Genomic DNA, 23,426 nt, shown 5'->3' with positions numbered 1-23,426 from the left:
CTGCAGAAATGGCAAAATGTGTTTCCCAAACTGAAGAGCCCATTTCTGGTTCTTTTAGCGTAGGATAGGAAGCTGGAAGGCAGAAGAGGGTAACTGCTATAGGAAAAGATTGGAGAGCCAGTTGTGTGTGGCAAAAGAGGAAGGTGTTGATACCCAGCAAGTACTGTGGCCCATGCACAGACACAGGCGTGCAGTCGCCCCTGCGCACACATGACTAGCACTGTATGAGCAGCAGTGGAAGAGCAAGCAGGGCTGACTGGCTTAAGCTCAAGGAAATGTGCAGATGGAGCACTGCCCTGGGCCTTGTGTGGTATTCTCTCCAGGTATATCTCTGGGAGGCCAGGCAGTGAGGGAGGCAAGGCAGCCTAGGGCCAGGATGCAGGGGTGTGGGGACAGGGAGCTCTCTTGTTCACTGGAGAGCCAACTTCCCATGGACCATGGGGTCCGACCCCACAATGTGACATCATCTCTTCATTTGGATGATGGTCTCACAGGGTGGCCCCTCCACACCTCAATTCCCAAGTCTGACATTTACCTGCTTCCAACCAAGTGTTCCCCAGGACATAGTAAGGGTTTGCTTATTCATTCTTAGGACCCAAATCTACCGCATCTTCCTTGCTTAGAGTTGGCTTACTACCTTTGATAGGGAGGAAGGTGGGTTTTCTGGAAAGTCAAACTCACATTGATGTGACCTAGCCCCTGCAAAAAGAGGTCATATTTTTAATTTGGGAAACAAATACTAAACCAATGTCATGTATCTATATGATCTTACCATTCCACTAAAAGAAATTTAGATATTTTTACTGACCACAACTAATTGAATTCAAGAGAGGACTGCACCTGGTGGGAAGACAGGATGGGCTGGTAAGGCCCAGAGGATCCAGCTCATCTGCTGGATGTACATCCCCTCCAGTACTGGGGACCTGACTTTTACACAGTAAAGCCCTACCTTGATACAGCCAAAGGCCAGGGACGGAGACTTTGGATCCACTGGGGAGGAGTGCTCGAGTCCACAGTCTTAGCAGAGTTAACGAGGATCCCTCCAAAGCATTTTTCCTGCAGTGGTGCTATTGACCCCCTAGTATGTTCCAGGCCCTGAGGATGCACTTTGTATGTGTCGACCGCATAAACAGCCATAGAAATTAAATGAGGAGGTAACAAGTTTACCAGAGATAGGAGCCAAATGGAGGAATGATAAATGGTGCTGTGAATTCCTGGGGCCGAACCTCACCCAGCTTAGTGTCTGAGCATCATGGATGCTATGCCTTCTTGTTTAATCAGGAGCTGCAGTTTCCTGACATTTAAACTGGAGATATGGTTCATGGAGCTCAGACGACACCATATGGTTGACACTGAGGTTCTCTTTATTTTGGACCATGTCTTTACAACCATGTAGGCAGGGGTAACTCCCACATCTACCGCCCAAACCCAAATCTCCCTCTAGAAATTCAGATTCATATTTCTAATGCTAGAAGATGCATCTCTCCAAAGATCCTGTTAACTCCCAAGTCAACATCCACCTGCCCCCTGAATCACCTTTTTCCTACTCACATGGGGCAGATTTTCTCAAACTGTGGCTTCCGTGCTCCTTTAAGATACACTTACACCTGAGCTTCTGTGCCCAGAATAAAGCCTATGATATGTGTATATCCAGCTAAGCAGGCATATAACAGGGGCACAGAATGGGCTCTGGGTCATAGAAGGTCCTGTCACCACAGTGAGGACAGGGGTTGGCACTAAACCAGACCATGCCTGGCCGCCCCAACTCCTGCAGCATTTGCTTCAGCCTGGCGTGCAGCTGGGCAAGTCTGCCCAGGTGAAGGGTGCCACGGACATCCTCGTAACTCTCCAAGGGGGCTGGATACAGCACATGACTCAGCTTGCTCAGCCCGATGGTGTGGCGCAGCAGGTTCTCTAAGACAGCCATGGAGATGGGGTTTCCACAGAAGCTAAAGGTTGTGAGCTGGGAGCAGCGGCCCAGAGCAGGCAGGATGACAGTGAACTGGGAGTCCATAATCCCACACTCATCTAAGTCCAGGTCCTGGAGGGTGGCGGAGGCTCTCTCTATCAGAACTTGGAGAGGTGCAGGACTCATATTGGTCAGGTTGACCCCACTGAGACCCAGGTCCTTAAGCTGACTGACGTTCAGGTGCTGGGACAGATTTGTCAAGTCAGATTCCGAAAGCAGGCAATTAGTTATTGACAGGGTCTCTAGGGGGGTCTTCAGGCAGCTGGGGAGAGACAAAGCAGTTAGTTCTAGGGGCATGGAGGTGGTGGGCAGAGGGACATGGGGATGACTCAGGGCTCAAGGAAAGATAGGCCCATTACACCCAGATCCAGGGCTTTAACAGATGACGGTCAAGCCCCAGGACGCCACCTGGGGGAAAAAGCACTCAAGTCCATCCAAGTTTCAGGGGAGTCCCTTCTCCAATACTCATTTTTGGTGATTTGGTCAAGTAAAGGAAATCTCAAGTGCCCCCTGTGTTGTCAAATGCAGCATAGCATGTCCCTCAGAGGTGCTGTGAGTATCAATTAATCCAACAATGTCAGGCACTTGGAGGGGAGCCTGGCCCCATGTCTCCAGTAAGAAAAGGAATTGGTACTGGGAAACAGGACTAGAAATGCTTTCAACTCGGGCTTCCTTCTGGCTGCTTCTATGACCCCAGTCATTGGTACCTGTTTCTGATGAGGCTAATGGGAGATGTGCGCAAAGAGCTAAACTGGGCAAGGCCTGGCAACATGTCGCCTGCAGGGCCTAACATAGATCACTGTATCATCCACGTACCAGCTATCACCTTCCGCAAGTCTTCACTCCTGCTCCCTTCCCCTCACCCCCCGCCCCCCAGAATCCAGCATTCCCACTCTATTGCCTTATGTGGAACCCAGAGCAACCCTTTACAGAGAGGGAACTGGAGGCAGGTTTGGAGGGAGAGACTCAGGTTGACAAAGCTGCCAAGCACAGAACTTATGATCTGAAACTTTACGTCAGATATGCCGTTCCTTCACCAACCCTCTCAAGTTTAGTTACTTTTGATCATCATAATGTAGACATCATTTTCTCAGAAAGAATTCCCAAAGCCACCCTCACCTGCCACAAAGCTCCCCTTATAAAGATTCCTAAATAGAAGCCCCTTCGAATAGTATCTATCCTAGCTCATACCTCCCACCTCTATCTGGGAGGTTATCTGACAACATGCATGGAGACAGAGCAGGGACAGGGTGTGGACCTTCTAGAGATTCGGAGACAGAGCAGGGACAGGGTGTGGACCTTCTAGAGATTCATACTGCATCTGGCACTGTCGACGGCAGATGCCCATTATCATTTACTGAAATAAAGAAGGGCTTATGCTGGACTGCAAAGAAACCTCACCAGTCCCTCACCTGAGCACCTGGTCCAGACGGTCTTCCAGGAAGGAGATAGAGTCCAAATAGAGCTCCTCAAGGTGGTGCAGCCTGAGGAACTGAGCAGTGAACTGGTTGACGCAGTGCTCCTCCTTCACTGGGGTGGTGTGGGAAGACATGTGGATGTGCGAGAGGAGGAGCCTGCGCAAATTGCCCATCTGACCCAGATGAGGAGCAAACTTCCCCAGTGTGGACAGTTTCCAGGTGCAATTCACTTCCAAATCCTGGATCGAGTCCAGCTGTACAATTTTCAGGATCTTCTTGATGTTCTGTATGGGCATTGCGAAAATCTTCAGCTTCTTACAGCACAGGTGCAGCAGACCCTTCCTCTGCTGGACTTTCTGGATGAGGTAGGCGAGGGACTCATCAGGGGTACCTTCCTTGAGGCAAAGGTCTATCAGCACCTCCACAGGAGCCAAGGGTGGCTTGGGCCCTGGCTTGCATCCATCCACTTTTCGCTTCTTCTTCATGGGCTGGGCCACCTCTGGCTCCAACAGGGAATACATACTGGCCCTCGTCCCAGACCACACGGTCCAGAAGTCCTGATGAGCATTCTTCCGTAAATCTAGCACCTGCAGTTTCCACCGCCTGCAGGGAAGATAGGAGACAGACCGAGATGCTTTCAAATCAATGGAGAATAAGACTTGAGTCTCAGAATCGAGGCAAGGCCCAGATGCCTCACCTCCACTGTTATTCCACACCCTTGGATGTCAGTGGCTCCTTAGGCTACTGGGATCCTTCCTTCTTGGTCCCCACTTGCAGTACCTCTAAGTGCCACCAGGAGAAGATGGACAACTTGTTCCTTTGGTCACCTCTGCATCTCAATCAGCCTTTCATGTCCATAGTCTGTTCCTAGAGTGACGCCAGAGATAGCCCCAAGGCTTCTCTGAGCTTCCTCACAGAAGCCTCTGGTCCACTCTGTGGCTTTGCACTTTCCCATGAACCCATCTCTCTCTTGCTTGGGCCCCCAGGGCCCTCCCAGGCAATGGGATCACCCTCACCTGGGGCGAACCTCCTGGGCAAGCAGGACATCAAGGCCATCGAGTGCAGCTTGGAAGGTCTCCTGGTGGGGCTGCTGCTCCTTCATCAAGGCCCCCAGAGGGAGGCAGGCGAAGGGCCAGGCCTGCACCATCACCTTCAGGATCTCGCTGTACCTCCCAGCAAAGGCCGCCGTGAACAGTGGTGGGAAGAGCTCCATAGGCAGCACTTCCAGAGCGGCAATGGCTGAGGCCTGGTGCCTCAGCAGGCTCTGACCTGCCAGGTCCAAAAGTCTGGGTGGGGCTGGCATGCTCATCCTGATGAATCTGCTCCGAAAAGAATCCTGGCGAAATATTCAAGGAACAAGGCTGAGTGCTAGCAACCCCATTATCCCTCCATCCTTGAGAGAAACCAACTCAAGGCCAAAGTCACTCTCTGGCAATAGTTGGGAGTCCTCCATTTACCCCAATTCTGTTCTTGGCTAGGTGGCCACAAAGCCACAGCTTTGCCCCTGCTGGCTCTAGATGTTCATCTTTCCAGGACCCGATGGGGAAGCAAGATCACCACAGGTCCCATACCATATCCAGCTACTGCCACATTTAATCCTAGTCCCACTGTAGAGTTAGTACTGAGGAACCTGAAAACCAACCCCATCCCTTTTAGGGAAAAGTTGCTGATTATCACGAGTACTGAACATATATAGAAATAAGAAACTATCACGTGGCCCAAAATGAGGCCCTTCTCAGCTCTAATAAATAACCCAGACATGAGAGATTAAGGAACATCTGGACAAGGGGCACCATAAATTTTCGACTGTAAAAGTAGCATAACAGTACTCTACATCATGTGGAAGTTGGGGATGAAAAAAATATATACTATTTCAAGACAATTTTATTATATGTCTCTCCTACAAATATGAGAATTACTATGAGAATATAGAGCTGACATTCAGAACAAAGCCTCCACTTTTAAAATTATTCCATAAAATATTTTTTCTCCTGTGGAATATATTAAGCTTTTAGTTTATTATTTTTCTAAAAAAGGTTAACTTGTAAAACCACAAAACAATGAACTATATGAACTATAATTACTGAACACAAACTAAATACTTAAAATGTCATAAAAAATCCAACTAATCCAACTAATCATTTCCCCCGAAAATCTATCTGGTTAAGAAATATCATAAATGTCTATAAAATGGCATACACCAAAGCAGAAATCAAAATGTCTGAGATTAAGGCAAAACTGCATTTTGAGGCAAAAGCAAAGCCTGCTCATTCATACTATGTGGCTGAGGGCAGTATGATGGCAGCATCCCAAGCTTAGGGCTCCTGCCTCACCAGAAATGTATATGGTGCAGGGAGGAATCTGCTCAGACTTCAGGGTCTACCTCTGGCTCCTCAGAAGCTATATTATCCTTTCTGGCTACACCTCCCTTTTTCAGATCCTAGCTCAAATTTTCAACTGAAAGCACGATGTTGTTATCACTGGATCTATCTAGTTAATCCCAATTGGGTTTACCTTCTCCATACAACTGACTGAATAATATGCCCCATTCGTGATAGAAAAAGAAAAGAAAACCAACCTGGAGGTATACCTGGGGGAGTTTTGGCCACATCAGTATAACTCAAATGTTCAAGTTAAGACAGCTTTATGCAGACAGTGGTGTTAACCCAAAAGAAAAAGAAATAAAATAAAATAAAATTCCAAAATATCAAGTAGTCACTTACAATTTGTTACCTAAAACTGCAAAACATGTATGCATTCATAGAAGAACAGATGTACAATTGAGGGGTGGCTGGTCTTCCAGATTTTGAGGATCAAGTCTTCCCTGAAGGAAGTCAGGTCAAAATTAAGAGGAGTTGGTCAGGAAAAGGGAGGGGACAAGGCTGTTTGTAATGGGACCATGGGGAATATCCAAGACTAGGAAAAATACATTTTATTTTGTTTGAGGATCTTGGACTTTTACGGCTACTTTAAACCCAAGAGCAGGGAGGATATCCACTCTTTTTCCTAGAAGATTTCCTCCTAGAAGGCTGAGATCAGATCAGTAAAATGGATGAAGAAGATTCAAGATAGGAATCTGGGCTACAGAGAGGTCAGAACCCTACTGGCAACCAAACCCAGGATTCGACTAGTCAAATTCTAACAGCCACTGAGGGGTCAGAGCCATGAGCTCTTTGGGCTTTTAGAGGCAGGGAGAGAAACAAGCATGAGCTAAATGCATGTCTCCTTGTCATCAAGATGCTACTACCAGAGGACTTCCTCTTTAGGCTCAAGTGTCCTCTTCCACATCCTGACCCTTCAAAGGCAGAGCAAATCTAGGCATTTCCCAGGGGCCTTGGCCCCAAATGTGATCTCCAAAGGCCCCTTCTGAAGTATATATTGACAACTGTCGTTTCCTCATTCCTAGGGAACAACTAATATAAATACAGCTTCAAAAAGTCCCTTCTGGTCTCATCCCTATCCAGCTGGATGTCCCTATCCAGCTTTTTAATTATTCCCATTCTCCTGAGACAGTGCCACTAGAAACAGGAATAAAACTTTTCCCTCTTTCTGTATTAAGCTCAGTACCCAAATACCAACACTTTTTCCTCACAGAATTTGAAGCTATATTTGACATTTAAGGATCTGCCAAAATTAGGGATGATTCCCATGCTGGGCTGGATCACATTGGTGGTTCTGACATTTTAGAACACAGAAAACCTCTCCACACAAAGAATTCTCCAGGCTATTCTTTAACCCTTGCATTATGATGCCCAAACAATTCTTCTATACCACTGTTGAGGAGACTGGGATTCATTCTCTGAAGGATGCTGTCCACTTAGTATCAGCATGGAGACTGCTTTCTCCAAATTTCTGCCACCCATATCAGCAGGCTTTGTGTCAAATAAGGTTAAATTAGAAAGTGCTCTATGGGCATTTTAGCCCCCAGACAATCACCATTATCAATCAGCTGCAAGAGACTGAAATTAGCAATAAAGCTAATCATAAATGTCCCTGATGACTAAGCAGTAACTGAGGACATAAATGGTGCTCTGCAACTTTTCATCCAAACTTCTCAACTTTTGCAGGAAATTTAAAGTTCACTGTTAATTTTATTTTTAGCCCAGTGAATCAGGACCCAACTCCCCGCAGGGAGTAATTGATAGACACCTTCAGGCAAGGGGTTTGTCCTGGTGAGGCTCTGCCTCACCAAGTGGATGGACAATCTCATTGTTAGAAACACCTGACTGATAAGACTTCAATTGGACCTCAGTGAAACAGGACAACTGCCTAAGTCCAAGTTTGGGAACAGTCTATGGGAACCCAGGGTCTAGGAGATCCAAGGAGGCAGAAGTGATCACTGCCTTCAAATCTAAAAATGTTTAGTATGAGCCAAACATCCTTCCCTTGTGAGGGAAGTCCTACTCCTCCGTCCACCTCCATGCAGAGCCTTTGGATCAGGGAACACGCTGTGGGGTTGGAAGCCGGAACACTGGGAACACATCTATATGAAGGGCTGTCCTTCCCACACAGGATCAGGACTGGCTCAGGACAACTCCCACAACCAAGGTATGAATTTGAAGAATGTTTCTATTGCATCCTGGTCAACTTTTCTCATGGTCTTCATTTGCTACGTAGGCCAGAGCATCCCCTGAGCTCATCAGAGTGGATGTCCTGAAACCACCTGTTTCATTCACAGAATTCCAACTGGGATCCCAGAGTATCATCTACCTTACTAGGGCCTTTAGAATGTTTCTGTGTTTCTGCTCTTTGCCACCTGGGCAGCACTCTTTGTCCCTGGAATGTCAGCCCACCTCTCTTGGAGCCTGGGGTATGGCCATGATGCTGGGAACACCTTCCCATTGTATCAACCGAAATCAAGGAATTTTTCCCAGTTCTACTGAGCATGATAATCAGAGAACATGACAAGTCACAAGGTACAGAAAGAAAATAAGCCCATCTGTTTTTTCTAGATCTAAGGGGCTCCAGGAATGCTGGAAGAAGACCCTTCCTGAGTTCCAGAGAAAAGACCTCAACTCTGCTGGTCCAGAGGGGCAGCAGGCTAATGTGAAGCTAGGAACCCAGTCCTGAGGCAGCAGCCCACCTCAGGCTCCCTTGAGGCAGCCCTTGAACAGACAAGATTTCATGTGGTATCCAATACATCTCTGAAATTTCCCTCTGGTGTCATATCTCTCCTTACCCTGAAATATTCTGCCCTCTGTGCCTTTTTATTTTATTTTTTTTTAAGATTTTATTTATTTGACAGAGAGAGAGATAAAAAGTAGGCAGAGAAGCAGGCAGAGAGAGAAGAAGCAGGCTCCCTGCGGAGCAGAGAGCCTGACTCGGGGCTCGATCCCAGGACCCTGGGATCATGACCTGAGCCAAAGGCAGAGGCTTTAGCCCACTGAGCCACGCAGGCACACCTTCTCTGTGCCTTTTTAAAAAACTAAGGTCTCTCTTGGACCTCCCTGCCCCTTCCTGTATTCAACAAGATCTGGTTTCACTTCGGATCCAGTAACATCTAGACCTAAACAAGAGATTGTCCCTCTTTCTTCCTCACCAGGGAGGACATTCCCAATCTCCAGATCACTCTAGCTCTAGCCAGTTATTCCTGGGAAAGTGCTTCTGGAAGCATGATGGGGGAAGGGGAAGCTGAGGATTCACTCTAATCTGGGAAGCAGGAGGAGGAACTGAACTAGGAATGGCCCAGAACATCCAATGTGGGGCCCAGCATGAAGGAGGAGGAAATGTCAGCACAGCAGGAGGCCTGGTCCTCTGACTCCCACAGAGCTGTGTCCCTTAAAGGGTGGAGACTTGTGTCTGAGACCACCTAGGGGCACTGGAGGCCTGAGTGAGTTGCCAGTAGCTGTGTGTGTGTATGTGTGTGTGTACGCATCCCTTTAGCTCAAGGACACAGAATCAGTCCAATGGAGAGTCTGGGGAGAGGGAGAGAAAGTGGCAAGCACTAATCCTGGAGGCAAAAGTGACAGGGAGATTCAAAGAGGAAAGGGCTCCAGCCTCAGCATTCAGCCTTTGGGATTTTGCTCTTCAGCCTCCTTACTTTTCACAGCCACGTGAGACTGAAAACTGTGCTTCTGAAAACAGAAAGAGAGAAAGGGGTCTGGTACTGTGTCCCTGCATCCAAAGGGCCCTCAAACCTTTAACTCTAAGCCATAAGAAGGCCATGGTGGCTCTGAGAAAAACCAGATACAACAGGTTATCAGGCATTTTCCACAGGGGTTTGTTCCACTAGAGCAAGAGCAATGATCCTCAGGGTTCCAGGAACACAGACCTTACACTTGGTGGGAAAAATCCCTTATGTGCTAAAATGAGGGCTCACAGGAGGCACTGGGGCAGGGTGGACATGTTCACAGGAATGTCTCTAGACCAGCTAACCCCTCCTCCCCATATCCAGATACACTTTCTATTCTTAATCCTTGATTTACTCAAAAACATTTACTGAATGCCATAGACGATGCATTCTATTGAGTGAATGAAAAAGCAGCAAGCTGAAAAACAAATCAATCAGAGGTTTACATCGGACCATAAAAATGACAGTGCAAGATGAAACTACATAAAGCCATCTTAAGAATCCACAAAGTTCTGTCTCTCAACCTACTTGTGATCTCTCTCTGTCAAATAAATAAAGAAAATCTTAAAAAAAAATCCACAAAGTTATGGTTTTTCAGTGGCCATTCAAAAACTGTTTTTTGCCAACCATTAAGAATTCTCTTTATATTCATTATAAATATGTTGAGAAACTAATAAAATAGCAAAACTACTATTAACTTAGTATGTTGATTTTAAACACTGAAAATTAAACCACTTCTCTGCAAAAAAATGCATCAAGAGTAGTTTTAACATTGCTTATGGTTCTTCTCATATAACTTTTGGTACAGAGGGCGCACCTTTCCTATGCCCTGGAGAACTGTCATGCTGCTTTCTAAGTTTGGATAGATTTCCAATATTTATTCCTTCATGTTTCCAATGTCATGACATATTTTTGAGAGAGTTCCTTTAGTGTGAAGACTTCTGCCAGAATCACTTCCTTTAAGACATCTTCATCCTTTTGTCACAGCCATATTCTCCCTTCACACTTCTCTGGGAACTGGAGAATGTGAGTTTGAAGCTGGATTTAGAATCACAATGATGAATAAAAAGAGTTGTAGTTATCAAAGCAGTTCACTTCTCTAGCCTCTGGTTTCTCTCTTAAAACCTGAAATGTCACTAACAGGGGACTAAGACTGATTCTTCCTTTCCATATATAGCAGCTGAGACTCAAGAGGGTGATATACTTGCACCCATGTCACAGAGAAGGCCGTGGGAGGGGGGCACAGGAATGAGGCCCCTGGCTGCTGGTCCAGGGCTTTCACTTATGCCAGCCTAATGGGAATATGCCTAGAGAAACCACCTGAAAATGGGAACATTCCACCCTCAATGTGTGTCAGCAATGGACAAGGTCAGAGAACATGTCTCTACTCAGACATCACCCACCACAGTCCAGGGGGTCAGCAGGTCTTTACTCTGCTGAGGGCCATGCGCCCTGCCAGGCATCCAGAAGGATGGGTTGGGGAGGGGTGCAATATTCCCAGGAAGAAATCAGAAAGGCCTGAGGTCTTGAGGCACCTCAGCTTCCCAGCTGTGTCTCCCCAGTGAAGCAGGCTCAGGACAATTCCTGGGAGGACATATCTCCCTACCTTGCATATCCCTGGCTGTATCAAGTAAGAAAATTTGGCTGGAGTGTCACTCACAGGATGTGAGGCACACAGATGCACATGCGGGCCTCCCCATCATGTGGGACAATGGATAAGAAGGGAGGCCAGAGAAGCAGAGGGGCCACAGGAGGCAGAGCTCTGGGGCATCTTTACCATGCTCTCTCATGCTCTGATCATCCTCTTTGCTCTCTCAACAGGTGAGGGACACTAAGGAGGGGAACTTCAGGCAGCCAGAGTTGACCCTTTCCTCCCTTTGCCAGAAACTCCTCTGAAGTCGTGGCTTTCATGTTCACCTCTCCTCTTTGTCCTCTTCCTCTTAAGGTCCAGGGCCCAATCTGTTCTGACACAGGCACTCTCAGGTTCTGTGGCTATGGGACAGAAGGTCATCATTTCCTGCTCTGAAGGCAGCAGTAATTCTGGAGTTTTTAATTAAGTGTTCTGGTATCACGAACACTCATGTGCTGCATGACATTCCCAATGCACAAGGTTGTCCGGGGGCCTCCATCCATTCTCCACCTCCATGTCAGGCCACATGGCCTCCCTGACTGCTTTGGGCTTTAGCTGGAGGACTAGCTGGGCACTATTATTGTTCTCTTTTAAGGAGAAAGAGTTTTCTTTCAAGGGACCTCTTACCCTCAGGGGTCCAAGCCCACATGGAAGTGACCTAAACTCTGCCCCTGCTTGACACCAAACAGGAGTTAAGTGTCTGGTGTCTGTAGCCAGTCTTACACCTTCACTCCAAGCAGAGGTTCTAAACATAACTATATGGCTTTGAGAATGGGGTCCCCAACACACTAGAGCTAGCTCCTTCTTATAAAAAAGCAACAGGACCGGGGCACCTGGGTGGCTCAAGCGGTTAAGCATCTACCTTTGGCATTAGGTCATGATCTCAGGGTCCTGGGTTTGATTTCCCCATAGGACTCCCTGCTCAGTAGAGAGTCTGCTTCTCCTTATTCCTCTGTCCCTCCCCGCCCCCCCTTGTGTGCATGCTTGCTCTCTCTCTCAAATAAATAAAATCTTAAAAAAAAAAAAAAAAACAAACAGCAGGACAATTGCTCCACTGGGGAAATGACTGGGAAGTATACAGGTTACTCCTGCATCTTCCCTCTTGAGCATCCTCAGGACGTAGATTCCATCCAGCTCCTCAATGATAAGAACAAAGGGAACAACAGGGTTTCTTAACACACCTGAGAGACAGTTCCGGGACCAGCTTACCTTAAGATGTCTTCCGTCCACTCTGGTCCAGCTCAGATTGGCCTCTGGTCCTCCAGTACCTGGTTTCCGTGGTCTCCTATCCTCTCAGTCACCTCCGTCTACCCAAGTCTGAGAGCAAGAACCAAAATTCTCCAGAAACAAAGAGGCTGTGTGTTAACACGTATATTTATCAAGCCATGGGCTCCTATGAAAATCTCTGCGAATACTGCTGAGGAAATGGAAAACCGGAGACCTGACCCTGCCCGTTCAGTGGACATCTCCTCTAATCTCCAAATCTGACCAACAATTTCCCATGGGCTGAACGAGAGAACAACTGGAATGGCAGACCCTGTGCTCTGTCAAAAGCGACCCCTCCCTCGAGGACACGGCCCACGTTCTGTCCCTTCTGCCCCCCCATACCCCGGCACCTCCTTAGGGGCCAGATTCCTAGAGCAGCCACCCCATTTTAACTGCACACCCGTCCAACTAGTGAGAGCAAACAATGAACGCAGACGCCCGAGTTCGATGAATTGTTACGTCTGCAACTCACACGCGCGACCAGTCCTAAGGAGTGCGTAGCTGAGGCTGCCTGGAGCCAGAAGCAGCACATTGTTAGGGTTTTCACTCCGACCTCTGTTGTGAAAACTCACTTTTCAGATGGAAAATAGAAGTGGGAGTTCGGGGGAGGGCAGTTTACCAGCGATTAGTCCAAGGTCACTCCACAAGAAAGAGGAGGATCCAAGGTTTGAACTTACATTTTCTCCGGACCGCGCACCCGCCCGCCACGTGGTCTCCCCTGCAAGGAGCCTGGAGGGAAAGGAAGGCCGCCGGCTTCGCAAGCCGCCCTACCCTCGCCCGCCGGAAACAGCCTTATCCGACCAATCCTGGTTTCTCTTTTCTTGAGGGCGAAATCTCACGAGATCCTAGGATCACGATGCGGGGTCGCATGGGGAGTTCAGGAGGGGTTTGTTTTCATAGGCTGGGCGGGGACTTGGTGGTGGGGAGGGGTGGTACCTGTTGGCCACGCCCACCTGACTGTGCCAGGTGCCAGAATGGGGGGGCGCATGAGAGTGGGGGTTGGGGGCAGAGAGGATAAGGGTGGGGTTAGATGAGGCTATGGAGGGTGGGATGGGGTAAGGGAGGTGGGGAATGGGGGATGGGTGTAAGGGGAATGAGGGAGGGATGGGGGGGTCTGTAACTTCCCACCCTCTAACCCCTCCCCCGGGCCTATGCTTATGGACCTATTTCTCTCTGTGGGGTATGGGGTGCTGGACCCTGAACGAGGCTCCTTGCCCAACTCTAAAAAAGACGTCCTTGCCTTTGAACTGTCTAATGCTCTGTGCTACCTGGACTTTATTTATGTACCCTCTGGGGGAGAGGAGACCCCTGTCAGGATTTGATTAGATTGTCCTCTTTCTAAAGCGTGCTTTCTTCACTTGCCTCCTTGGATTTGGTATTACAAAGCTTTTTCAGAAGCCATACTCCTGCGATCGCTCTACTCCCCTCCCCCAATCCTCAAATAACTTCAGCTTTCACCAGTCCTAAAGGCAGGGCTTCCCCTCTTTTACCAACAAATACCTTTTGACAAAGTCAGGACTAGACCAAAGGCTGAAAATATGAGAGGGCCGTCGTGAGGAGGGACCAGGTCCAGGATGTTGAGGAGAGATGGAAAGTCACCCCCACCCACCCCTCCTGAGGCCTGGTGTTCTGGTTCCCTCTGAGGTGAGATCATTGGGATTTTGTGTCCCCGGCCATCAGGGGGTAGCACTGGGGAAACTGGAAGCCGGAATGTTTGCAAGGCGTGTGTCTGGTTTGGGCACCTGCTTCCTGCCAGTATGTTTGTAGGAAGAAAAGTAAGGCCTCTGGAGAGATGACAAGTCCCGGATGGATGAGGAGTCTTTCTTGGTGAAGAGAAGAGAGAGGGGTTTAGAACAACGCGGAGATCGACTGTACTTCAATTAAAAAAAAAAAAAAAAAGTGCAAGGGGGTGGCCCCATGCCTCTTTCAACCTGGCCTGAGAATCTATATTCTGTCTCCTCAGACTCTGAAACTGCGTTTTTCTGGAGGGGGAGGTGTGGACTGAGTCTGGCACTGTGTCCTTCCCATGCAAGTGGTCCTAAATCTGATACCACAGGCCACAGGAATGTCCTGGTGGCTGAGAGCAACAGGGCGGTAAAGGCTGGGTAGTTTTCCTGGATCTACCCTGCCATTCCCCCAGATATCCCCATGCCTGGGAGCTATGTAAGCTACACAGAAAAATTAATGTATGAATACATACGTATATGCAAATGAGGCCACTGACTTGAACCCCAGTCGGCCTAGGATATTCACCTAGACCAGAGCTGACTAAAAAACTCAATTTTTTCAGCTTGAATCTGGAGACACTCAGCTTCTCCTTCCCTCTGATCTTCCGGATTCATTCAACAAACATTTGTCCTTGAGTGGTGCTGATGCAAGCCTCAAGCAGATATACTCAGTCTCTGGCTCATAAGGTTTGGAGCAAAAACTAAAAAAATAAACAAAAGCCCCAAACAAGAAGTTATTGTTTTCAAGTGGAAAGTTGTAACTAACTCTATGAAGAAAACAAAGGTGCTGATATGGAAAGTGACAAAGGCTGGCAAGGCCTCCTGGTTGCTCAGGATCCTTGTCTGAGGCCTGAGCAGGAAGCAACCTTGGGGGCTTAAGAGGATCCTGGACATAGGGTTCTGAGCATAGAGAAGGACGTGCAAATCCTGATAAAGTGTTTGGCCAACTTGAGAACAGAGACTGACTCAGAGGGGTGGGTGATGACGACAACAGAGAGGGGGCACGAAAAGGTGATCCCTTTGAAGATTGCCCATGCTTATTTTCATAATCTGATTGCTGTCTTCAGACTGACTGCAATTGGTACACTAAAAGGATGATGTCTGTAAAACTTGAAAGCAAAATGCAGGTCACACGATTGATTATATAATGCAATTCTATTCATATGAAATTAAACATGAATATACCATTCATTCATTGATTGCTTCATCTAATCCTTACAAATGTTTATTGTATTCCTGGGATATATGTAGTAAGCAGGCCAAGATGTCCCGAAGAGGGTCATTAGAATAACATTGGTTATGTTAAAACACTATTTATTTGAACAACTTCTATCATAATTTTTTCCTTGACCAGTGTGAAAGTAGAACTATTTTCATTTTTTAGAAACAAACAAACAAACAAAAAAGTCAACCTGCACTGAATTATAATCATAAAGGAGACTTTTAAAACCTTCCATGAGGGAAGAAAGGGAGGGGAATGTGTTTAAAGGAGGCTGTTCTATGTGTCTGGAGCTGAGAGAGCCTGGGTCTAGGCTGAACCATGGTAAATGAGACAGAGGAAAATATTTTCTTCTGTGATCACCTAAAGTAAACCTGAAGAGGAAAGAACCTGGACTCTCCACCTAATTATGCTGGGGATAAAAGTCATAGAGCACCAATTAATGGAAGCACTGGCTTTTTGGTTTTATAACCAGATTCATGCAAGTATACTGTGAACTTTAATGCTTTCTTAGTTTTCTTCAGATGAAGACACTGAGGCTAGAATGGACAAGCCACTGGTCAAAGACAGAGTTGGATGAACAAGGAAGGAATTTGGTGCTGTGAAATTGTGGTGTGAGGCTCCTTGCCCCCAGTGCTGGACTTCTCTAGGTTGACACATCCCTGAAATAGCCTCTTGGACTCTCAATCTGCTGCAAGATTAAGCTGATTGGGAAGGTCTTGAGGAGAATTCCAGATGGCTGGTGTGCATTACCTAGGCTGTGTGTCCTGATTTGGGGGAAACATCACTTTTGAAAATTCTTTTGGGGTAGCTATGAATGAGTTTAGAGAGAAGGGCTTGAACCTTCAGAATGTGGGCAGTATCTTTTGACCCCAGACTCGGGTTTCTGTCAGAGACTGGGCTTGCACAGGGCAGGGGAACTCTCCCCAAGAGTGGGGAAAGACTAGTTATGTGGGGAGAGGAACTCACTAGAAGGCCAAGTGCTCACTAACAACTGACAACAGTACTTTTGCATCTCCAGGTCCCACAGATCCAGCCTTAAAGTAACTTTTGGAGAAGAGGACTTGGGTGCCCCCTCCACCTTTCCTGTCTGCATGATTCCCTGGGTGCTAAGTGTCAAGACTAAGGGCAAAGGAAGAATTAAGAGTCATCAGAACTCAGGAGCAAATTTGCATGGAGACCCCTCTTGCGTCTCAAAACACGCACAGGGGATAAGAGAGCCTTGAGTGTCCTGTCCAAGTATTGGGGTCTCAGGAGGCAGATCTCTGGGCTGTCTTCACCATGGCCTTGGCTCCACATCCCTCCCCCTCCTCATTTACAGCACAGGTGACCCCAAAAAAGAGGTCACGTGGATGTGTGGACTGACACTTCTGTCCCTTTTCCCAGGTTCACTTGGGCCACCCTCTCTCCATTTCTCCTTCCTTTCTGGGTCTTGGGCCCCGTCTACCCTGACCTAGCCTCCCTCCCATGTGTGGGACTTTGAGACAAATCATTGCATCTCTTACAGTGGAAGCAGCAGCCACACTGGAACTTATAACCCTGTCTTCTGGCACCAATGATGTCTGGAGCAGCCCTCACACCCCAGACAGATGCTGTGAGCTCTCTGCCTTCAGGGCTTCCAGTTCTATTCTCAGGCTCCAGGTGAAGAGCCTCCTTGACCATCTCTGGATTGCAGTCCGAGAGCGAGGCTGATTTTCACTGATTGTTGGAGGACAGCCAGAGCATTTATCTGCAGGGCTCCAAGCCCAATGGAAACTAAGATTAAAACCTGTATTAAATACTCAGCGTTTCAGAGCTTCACACCAGACAGCCAGGCTATGCTTTCTGTTGTCCTTTCTGCTCATCACCCCAAGGGCATAGGTGCTTCAGGAAAGGGACCCATACAACTCATTTTGCTCTTTATGATGATGTGGGAGAGAGAAACAGTCTCCCAGGGGACACATAGCTTTGCAAAAATGAAAATAAAAGCTCCTTTCTTCCTCTGTGGCCTTGGGATGCAGACTCTGTTACCTCCTTCAGTGGCAACATCAGGGGAAGAACAAGGGCTTCTCATTGGGCTGAAACAGTTCAGAGGCCACATCACCTGAAGACATCTCTCTGTACCTCAATGTGAATTCAGGCACTCCGGCACCCAGCAACACAGGTCTCCGTCTTACCTGTCTCTATGTGGATTGGACCAAAGTGACACAGATGGTCCAGGTATTATTACCCAGTTTTCTATTGCTGCATAAGAAATTACCACAAATCTAGTGGCTTGAAACAGCACCCATTTACTGCTCCACTTTCCCTGAATCAGCTTAGCTGGATCCTCTACTTAGGGTCTCCCTGACCTGACATCAATCAAAGTATGGTGGCTGCATTCTACTCCAACAGCTCAACTGAGGATCTGCTTCCAAGTTAGTTGGCAGAATTCATTGCCTTGCTGGTGTATAGCTAAAGCTCTGGACTTTTGAGGGATTTTGGCTGTCAGCACTGTGAGTTCCTAGAGGTGGCCCACAGCATCCTGTTTGCCGTTTCCTTCTACCTGACGAGCAGGGGGACCTCTTTTTCCACTTTGCTAGGAGGGAGTCTTATTTTATTTTTTTTAATTGAAGTACAGTTTACACATAATGTTATACTAGCTTCAGGTGTACAACCTAGTGATTTGACAACTCTACACATTATGCTATACTCACCACAAGTGTAACTGCCATCTGTAACCATATATGACTTCACAATACCCTACTACATTCCCTATGCTGTGCCTTTCATCCCCATGACTTGTTCATTCCATAACTCGAAACCTGTACCTCCTACTTCCTTTACCCATTTTGCTCCCGTCCCCAACCCTGCCCCCCAGCAACCACCAGTTTGGTCTATGTATTCATGGGTCTGTTTCTCCTTTGTAGTTTTTTGTTTTGTTTTGTTTTGTTTTTTGTTTTTTGGTATTGTTTTTGTTTTCTTTCTAGATTCCACAAAACATACAGTGTTTGTCTTTCTCTGGCTTATTTCACTTAGCATAATGCCCTCTACATTGTAAATGGCAATTGCTCATCAAAAGGGAATCTTATATCACATAATGAATCATGGGAGTCACATTTGGCCACCCATTCCATTTAAATGTGTCCCTTTCCATTTAATCTAACCTAATCAAAGAGAGGGAGGCATCCCATCACCTTTGGTATATATATGTATTGATTAGAAGCAAATCACAGGTTCTTCCAATTCTAGAGGAAGAGATTATGCAAAATTCACTACAGGGTGCATCTTTCACAGTCCTCAAACAAGGATACTTCCAATCCATTTTTAAGGTCGTTTACTTTTAAAGTATGAGAAAGCTCTGCAAGCTTTGCTGAGGTAACAGCAAGAAATAGGTTTGGTCTTTATTATTATTATTATTATTATTTTATTAGTTACCATAAAGTACATCATTTTTGATGTAATGTTCCAAGATTCACTGTTTATGTATAACACCCAGTGCTGCATTCAGTACATACCCTCCTTAATACCCATCCCTGGGCCAACCCATCTCCCTCTCCTCTAAAACCTTCTGTTTGTTTCTTGGAGTCCACAGTCTCTCATGGTTGATCTCCCCCTCTGACTCCTCCCGTCTTAAGGAGAAGTGGAGATTTATGTCTTAAGCTTTCAGTGTCCTTACAGTCATACATTTTAGTTCATGGTCTTCAACCAGGGGAAAATTCATGTGACTGACCACTGCTCTGCCTCATACTAGCCCCTCCCCTCTGTTCTCTGATCACTGTCCAGAAGCCAAGTCTCAACACCTTCCAGCACTTTTTTTCCTGGGATTTTTTTTTTTTTTTTTTTTTTTTAGTACAAAGGGCTCCTTATGCCTCCAACTTTATATTTCTGTGAGGGCAGTTTTTCTTTGGACATTTCCACTGAAGCAACACATTTCAACATACTGAATGCAGAAGTCGATGTGCACATTCAAATGTTTTGCATTAAGTGATACATTAAAAAGATTTGCAGAAATGTAAAAACAATGCAATGCCTCATGATTTTTTTTCTAATTTTTGAATATAGTACTATCTCATTTTATTGCACTTTGCATGATTTTGTTTTACAGACTAAAGGTTTGTGGCCATCCTGCATCGAGCAAGTCTATCTGTGCCATTTTTCCAATAGCATGTGTTCATTTTGTGTCTCTGTGTTGCATTTTGGTAATTCTCACAATATTGAAGAAAACTTTTTCACTATTATTATATATGTTCTGGTGAACTGTGATCAGTAATTGTGACTCCCTGAAAGTTCACATGATGGTTAACATTTTTTAGCAATGAAGTATTTTTAATTAAGGTATGGACATTTTTTCAGACATAATGCTATTGCATACTTAACAGATTACAGTATAAACGTAACTTTTATATGCAGGGGAAGTAAAAAAATTCATTTGACTGACTTTATTGATATTTGTGATATTGATTTAGTGATATTCACTTTATTGCAGTGGTCTGGAACCAAGTCCACAATATATACAAGATATGCTTTATGCTTGTACATAACAATGTATATGTATTTATTTACATATACTTGGTTTAGATTGTTATGCATAATTAAATTAATAAATCTTTTAAAAATGTTTCTCAATTTTAGTTACTCCAGTAAATGTTCAAAGATGTTTTCCACATGAAAAAAGCTTTGGAGGATTCTCAGTAATTTTTAAGAATATGAGAAGTTTCTGGAAACCAAAAATTTGAGAACTACTGACTTGGGACAGTTGTTTACAAAACAATAAAAGTATGGCTTTTCCCAAATGGTGAGATGTTTAGTGATGATTCTTTTCACTCTAGGTAGTTGTATTATTAATGAACCTCATGCAAGTCCTCCCCATACAGAGTTTGTGAGTAGGGTCGTGACATCACCTCAGGTACATTTCAAGGTCCCTGTGGTACCTGTGTTATCCTTATGGGAAATCATGACTTGTATCTAAGTGGCTTTATAGACATCTTGGAGGTAGAATCAGCCAGATTTGCTTTTAGAGAGGATTCAAGTCATAAGGGTAAGTGAGGGGTCAAAAGTATCACCTGGAACTTCAGCTTGACCCCCTGACATTGGGAAGAATGAGAAAGAAGCAAATATGAAAATATATATAAGAAGTCTTTGGAGACCCTGTTAGATTTGCAATGTCTCTACTGCTGGGTGTTAAAAAAAAAAAAAAAAAAAAAGTCAAGTAAGCTAAACACATACAATATAATTCTTTTCACATAAAATAATACATATATTTATTCATTTTCTTCTGTTCATTCATTCAATAACTAGTTACCAATTCTTTCAATGGACTTTGTAATATTGTGGGGGTGTTGGGCAGAGAATCATGAACAGAGTATTAAAAATCTGGATCTTAATGATTTATGCCTAATTTAAGCTGGCAAACACTCTGTGGGATGCATAATGATATATCTGGAATATGGTCTCTAAAAGAGGAAGACTCTGCAAGAATTTTTTTTAATTTTAATAATATATTTTTTATTAACTGTAGAACACATATTGGGTTTTGATGCATTTAAAATATCATTTCAGGGCGCCTGGGTGGCTCAGTGGGTTAAGCCGCTGCCTTCGGCTCGGGTCATGATCTCGGGGTCCTGGGATCGAGTCCCGCGTCAGGCTCTCTGCTTGGCGGGGAGCCTGCTTCCCTCTCTCTCTCTCTCTCTCTCTCTGCCTGCCTCTCCATCTACTTGTGATTTCTCTCTGTCAAATAAATAAATAAAATTAAAAAAAAAAAGAAGTTTAAAATATCATTTCAATACATAGTCAATATTCTATAGATCATTAACGAGATATTTTACCTTCATTTGTTTGGTACAAGATCTTTTAAATCTTTCAGAGTCTATTGCAATTCAGATGCTAACTTTTTATCAGTAATGCTTCATCTGTATTTAGACTTCATGAAATTTTTTTGATATTTAGAGTTCATGAAATTTTTTTGAAAAAGCAGACTCATTTACATACTCAAGTTGCACCAATTAATAACCAAATGATCATATTTTAAATTTAAATTTAAATTGAATTAAATTAAAAATTGGATTCATCAGGTTCACTAGACCTACTTCAAGTGCTTAATAACCACGTGCAGCTAGTGGCTACCATATTGGATATTGAGCCCCTGAGCATCTATTATGAACATCACAGCAGATAAGACAGGGATGAGTCAGACACAACCCATTTCTAAGGGTGTGGGAGATGGTGGTAGTGTCCATAAGATTTTGGCCTGGGAGAAGCCAAGGTAAATAGTGTTTACCTGCCACACAGAGACACAACAAGGAGCCCTTATTTGGGCACCAAGGTCTCTCACCACCATCTAGGGGCTCACTAAGGTCTGTCCTGAGCAGAGGTCTTTGGATTCTGCACAGTCTCCAAGGAGGAGGAGGATTAGGCTCACTGGTGTGCTCAATTGCTCTTGAGATTCCAGTGACACTAAGAGATGAAGGAATGCTTTACAATATGCATCTATACCACAAATGTTACAGACTGCTGTAGAACTCTTGAATGAACTTGGACTTACTTTTGGAGTCCTGAGGTTGTAGCTCTTCCTCCTTGAGTAACCTCTGCCCAAAGACTTTCTCCCTGGGGACTCTGTCTTGGATCTATTTTGAAACACATCTTTCAGCCACACCCTCCTGTCCAGGATCATAGGAAGCAGGACACTGTGGAGGACCCCAGACTCAGGATCTGGATCCCGATAGGGCAGTGAAAATGGTCAAAGCTAGGCATGACACCCACCCCACCCACTGTCCCCACTCCAAAAGAGGATAGCTTGGTGGGAGACCCAGAGTTGTCCTACCCAGCTGTGGGCTCAGGTGGCAGCTTCTGGATGAAATACTCCATTCTTGATTCATAGGTGACCCCTTCTTTTATTCTGGTTTACCTAGGGCCTTGGTCCTAAACTTAGCAACTTGTTTTGTTCTCATTTTCAAGCTTGGGGCTCAGTCTGCCCCTCTGCATGCAGGGTTCTGGGATAGAAGCTCTGGAAGCAGCAATGACACTGGGGATATCATGAGGTTTCCTGGCACCAATGAGGCCTAGGCACTGCCTCTAAACTCCTGATTGATGCCTTTGATTCTTGGACTTTTGGCATTCAAGATCATATCTCGGGCTCCAGGTCCAGCAACCCTCCTTCCTATCTTTGGGTTCCAGCCTGAGATAGGTTATGAATATGTGTCATATTTGAGCACTCATACTTAGCACAATGCATCACTCTGTGTTCTCGGTGTCTCGTCTCCTCGATTCTCTGTGTTAAAGGGGCAGCATAGAAAAAAAGCTACAGTGGAAAGTCTTCTTGTAAATATTTTACTACTGTCCTTATAAATACAGTCATTTTCTGCTGAATGGAAATCTGTAGTAAGTTTAAGTAGAGTAGAAATCTCGGAAGTTTATTTTTATGAAGATGATAAATGAGGTAATTTTTATCAATAGGAGAATGTAGGTCATGGATGTTTGGCTTTAAAAAACTCATAAAGACATAAAATAGCATCATTATTAAATTTTAAATAAAATATATATTTTCACTCTTCATATATTATTGATTCCTATAAGGAAATAAATTATTTTTGAAATTAAAAAAACAAAAACAAAAACAAAACAAAAAAAACTTAACCATTACAGTGACCATCTTTCCTGATTCCCCCCCTGGAATGAGGACATTGTGAGTACATAGCATTTCCAGTGTTCAATTGGGAAACATCTGGCAGCATGACTAGAGATGAGCTTCTCCTGGGTCTTCTGATGCCAAAGCCTAGCTTCATTCAGTTGTTCAAGCAATTCATGGTCCTATTTAATATTTATTACAGTAATTAGTTTTTAATTATATAATTGATATCCATCACAACTGGAACTCCACCTAGGAATTGGTTGCACATCAGGGAAAACAGATGCTTTGACTTACCAGAGGAGAGGTGGACAAATAAATCAGCCATCTATTCTTTTCTGGAAGAGAAGTTGCTCTCCTAGAAAAGCCCGGGCTGGGTGTGGCAAGTTTCCTCATTTGTTTGTTGCTGGCATGAAAAGATGGAAAAAGTCCAATTCTGAGACCAGGGCACAAAGCCAAAGATGAAGTCAGCATTATTTCAAAGGAAAACACCACAGGATGGTGGCCTCTGCATCTTATGATGATCAAGGGAGGAATTAGAG

General features: G+C 45.3%; 1 protein-coding gene and 2 gene segments (V, D, J or C); 2 read left to right on the top strand and 1 right to left on the bottom strand.

Moving 5' to 3' along the window:
• LOC309847518 (immunoglobulin lambda-1 light chain-like) overlaps positions 1-23,426 on the top strand; it is a 1,783,291-nt gene that overhangs the window by 830,052 nt on the left and 929,813 nt on the right.
• LOC309847513 (immunoglobulin lambda-1 light chain-like) overlaps positions 1-23,426 on the top strand; it is a 1,777,964-nt gene that overhangs the window by 830,052 nt on the left and 924,486 nt on the right.
• LOC309847504 (melanoma antigen preferentially expressed in tumors-like) lies at positions 1,347-13,251 on the bottom strand. Of its 8 annotated transcripts, none has more exons than XM_082697911.1 (7): positions 13,031-13,251; positions 12,297-12,425; positions 10,275-10,474; positions 5,966-6,029; positions 4,404-4,723; positions 3,382-3,990; positions 1,347-2,231 (listed from the first exon to the last, which is right to left on the bottom strand). In XM_082697911.1, exons 4-7 carry the CDS (start codon positions 5,996-5,998, stop codon positions 1,655-1,657), a joined length of 1,539 nt encoding a protein of 512 aa, XP_082554037.1. In that variant the 5' UTR covers positions 5,999-6,029; positions 10,275-10,474; positions 12,297-12,425; positions 13,031-13,251; the 3' UTR covers positions 1,347-1,654. The 8 variants fall into 8 exon arrangements, with proteins under 8 accessions (XP_082554037.1, XP_082554038.1, XP_082554035.1 ...); XM_082697912.1 differs by having other exon boundaries at positions 12,297-12,404; XM_082697909.1 differs by lacking the exon at positions 13,031-13,251 and adding an exon at positions 11,375-11,449 and having other exon boundaries at positions 10,275-10,495; positions 12,297-13,017.

This window comes from Mustela nivalis, assembly GCF_964662115.1.
Source record: "Mustela nivalis genome assembly, chromosome: 14".
Lineage (NCBI taxonomy): Eukaryota > Metazoa > Chordata > Mammalia > Carnivora > Mustelidae > Mustela > Mustela nivalis.
The sequence above is the reverse complement of the archived record's forward strand: the minus strand, read 5'-3'. Positions and strand labels throughout refer to the sequence as shown.

What these genes read in the sequence shown, in the direction of transcription:
- LOC309847504 (XM_082697911.1), bottom strand. Translation starts at nt 5,998, where the DNA reads ATGTGGCCAAAACTCCCCCAGGTATACCTCCAG. An exon ending in GCCCAGGAGGTTCGCCCCAG is followed by an intron (nt 3,991 to 4,403) that starts GTGAGGGTGATC and finishes TCTTCCCTGCAG; the next exon opens with GCGGTGGAAACTGCAGGTGC. An exon ending in CGTCTGGACCAGGTGCTCAG is followed by an intron (nt 2,232 to 3,381) that starts GTGAGGGACTGG and finishes GTCTCTCCCCAG; the next exon opens with CTGCCTGAAGACCCCCCTAG.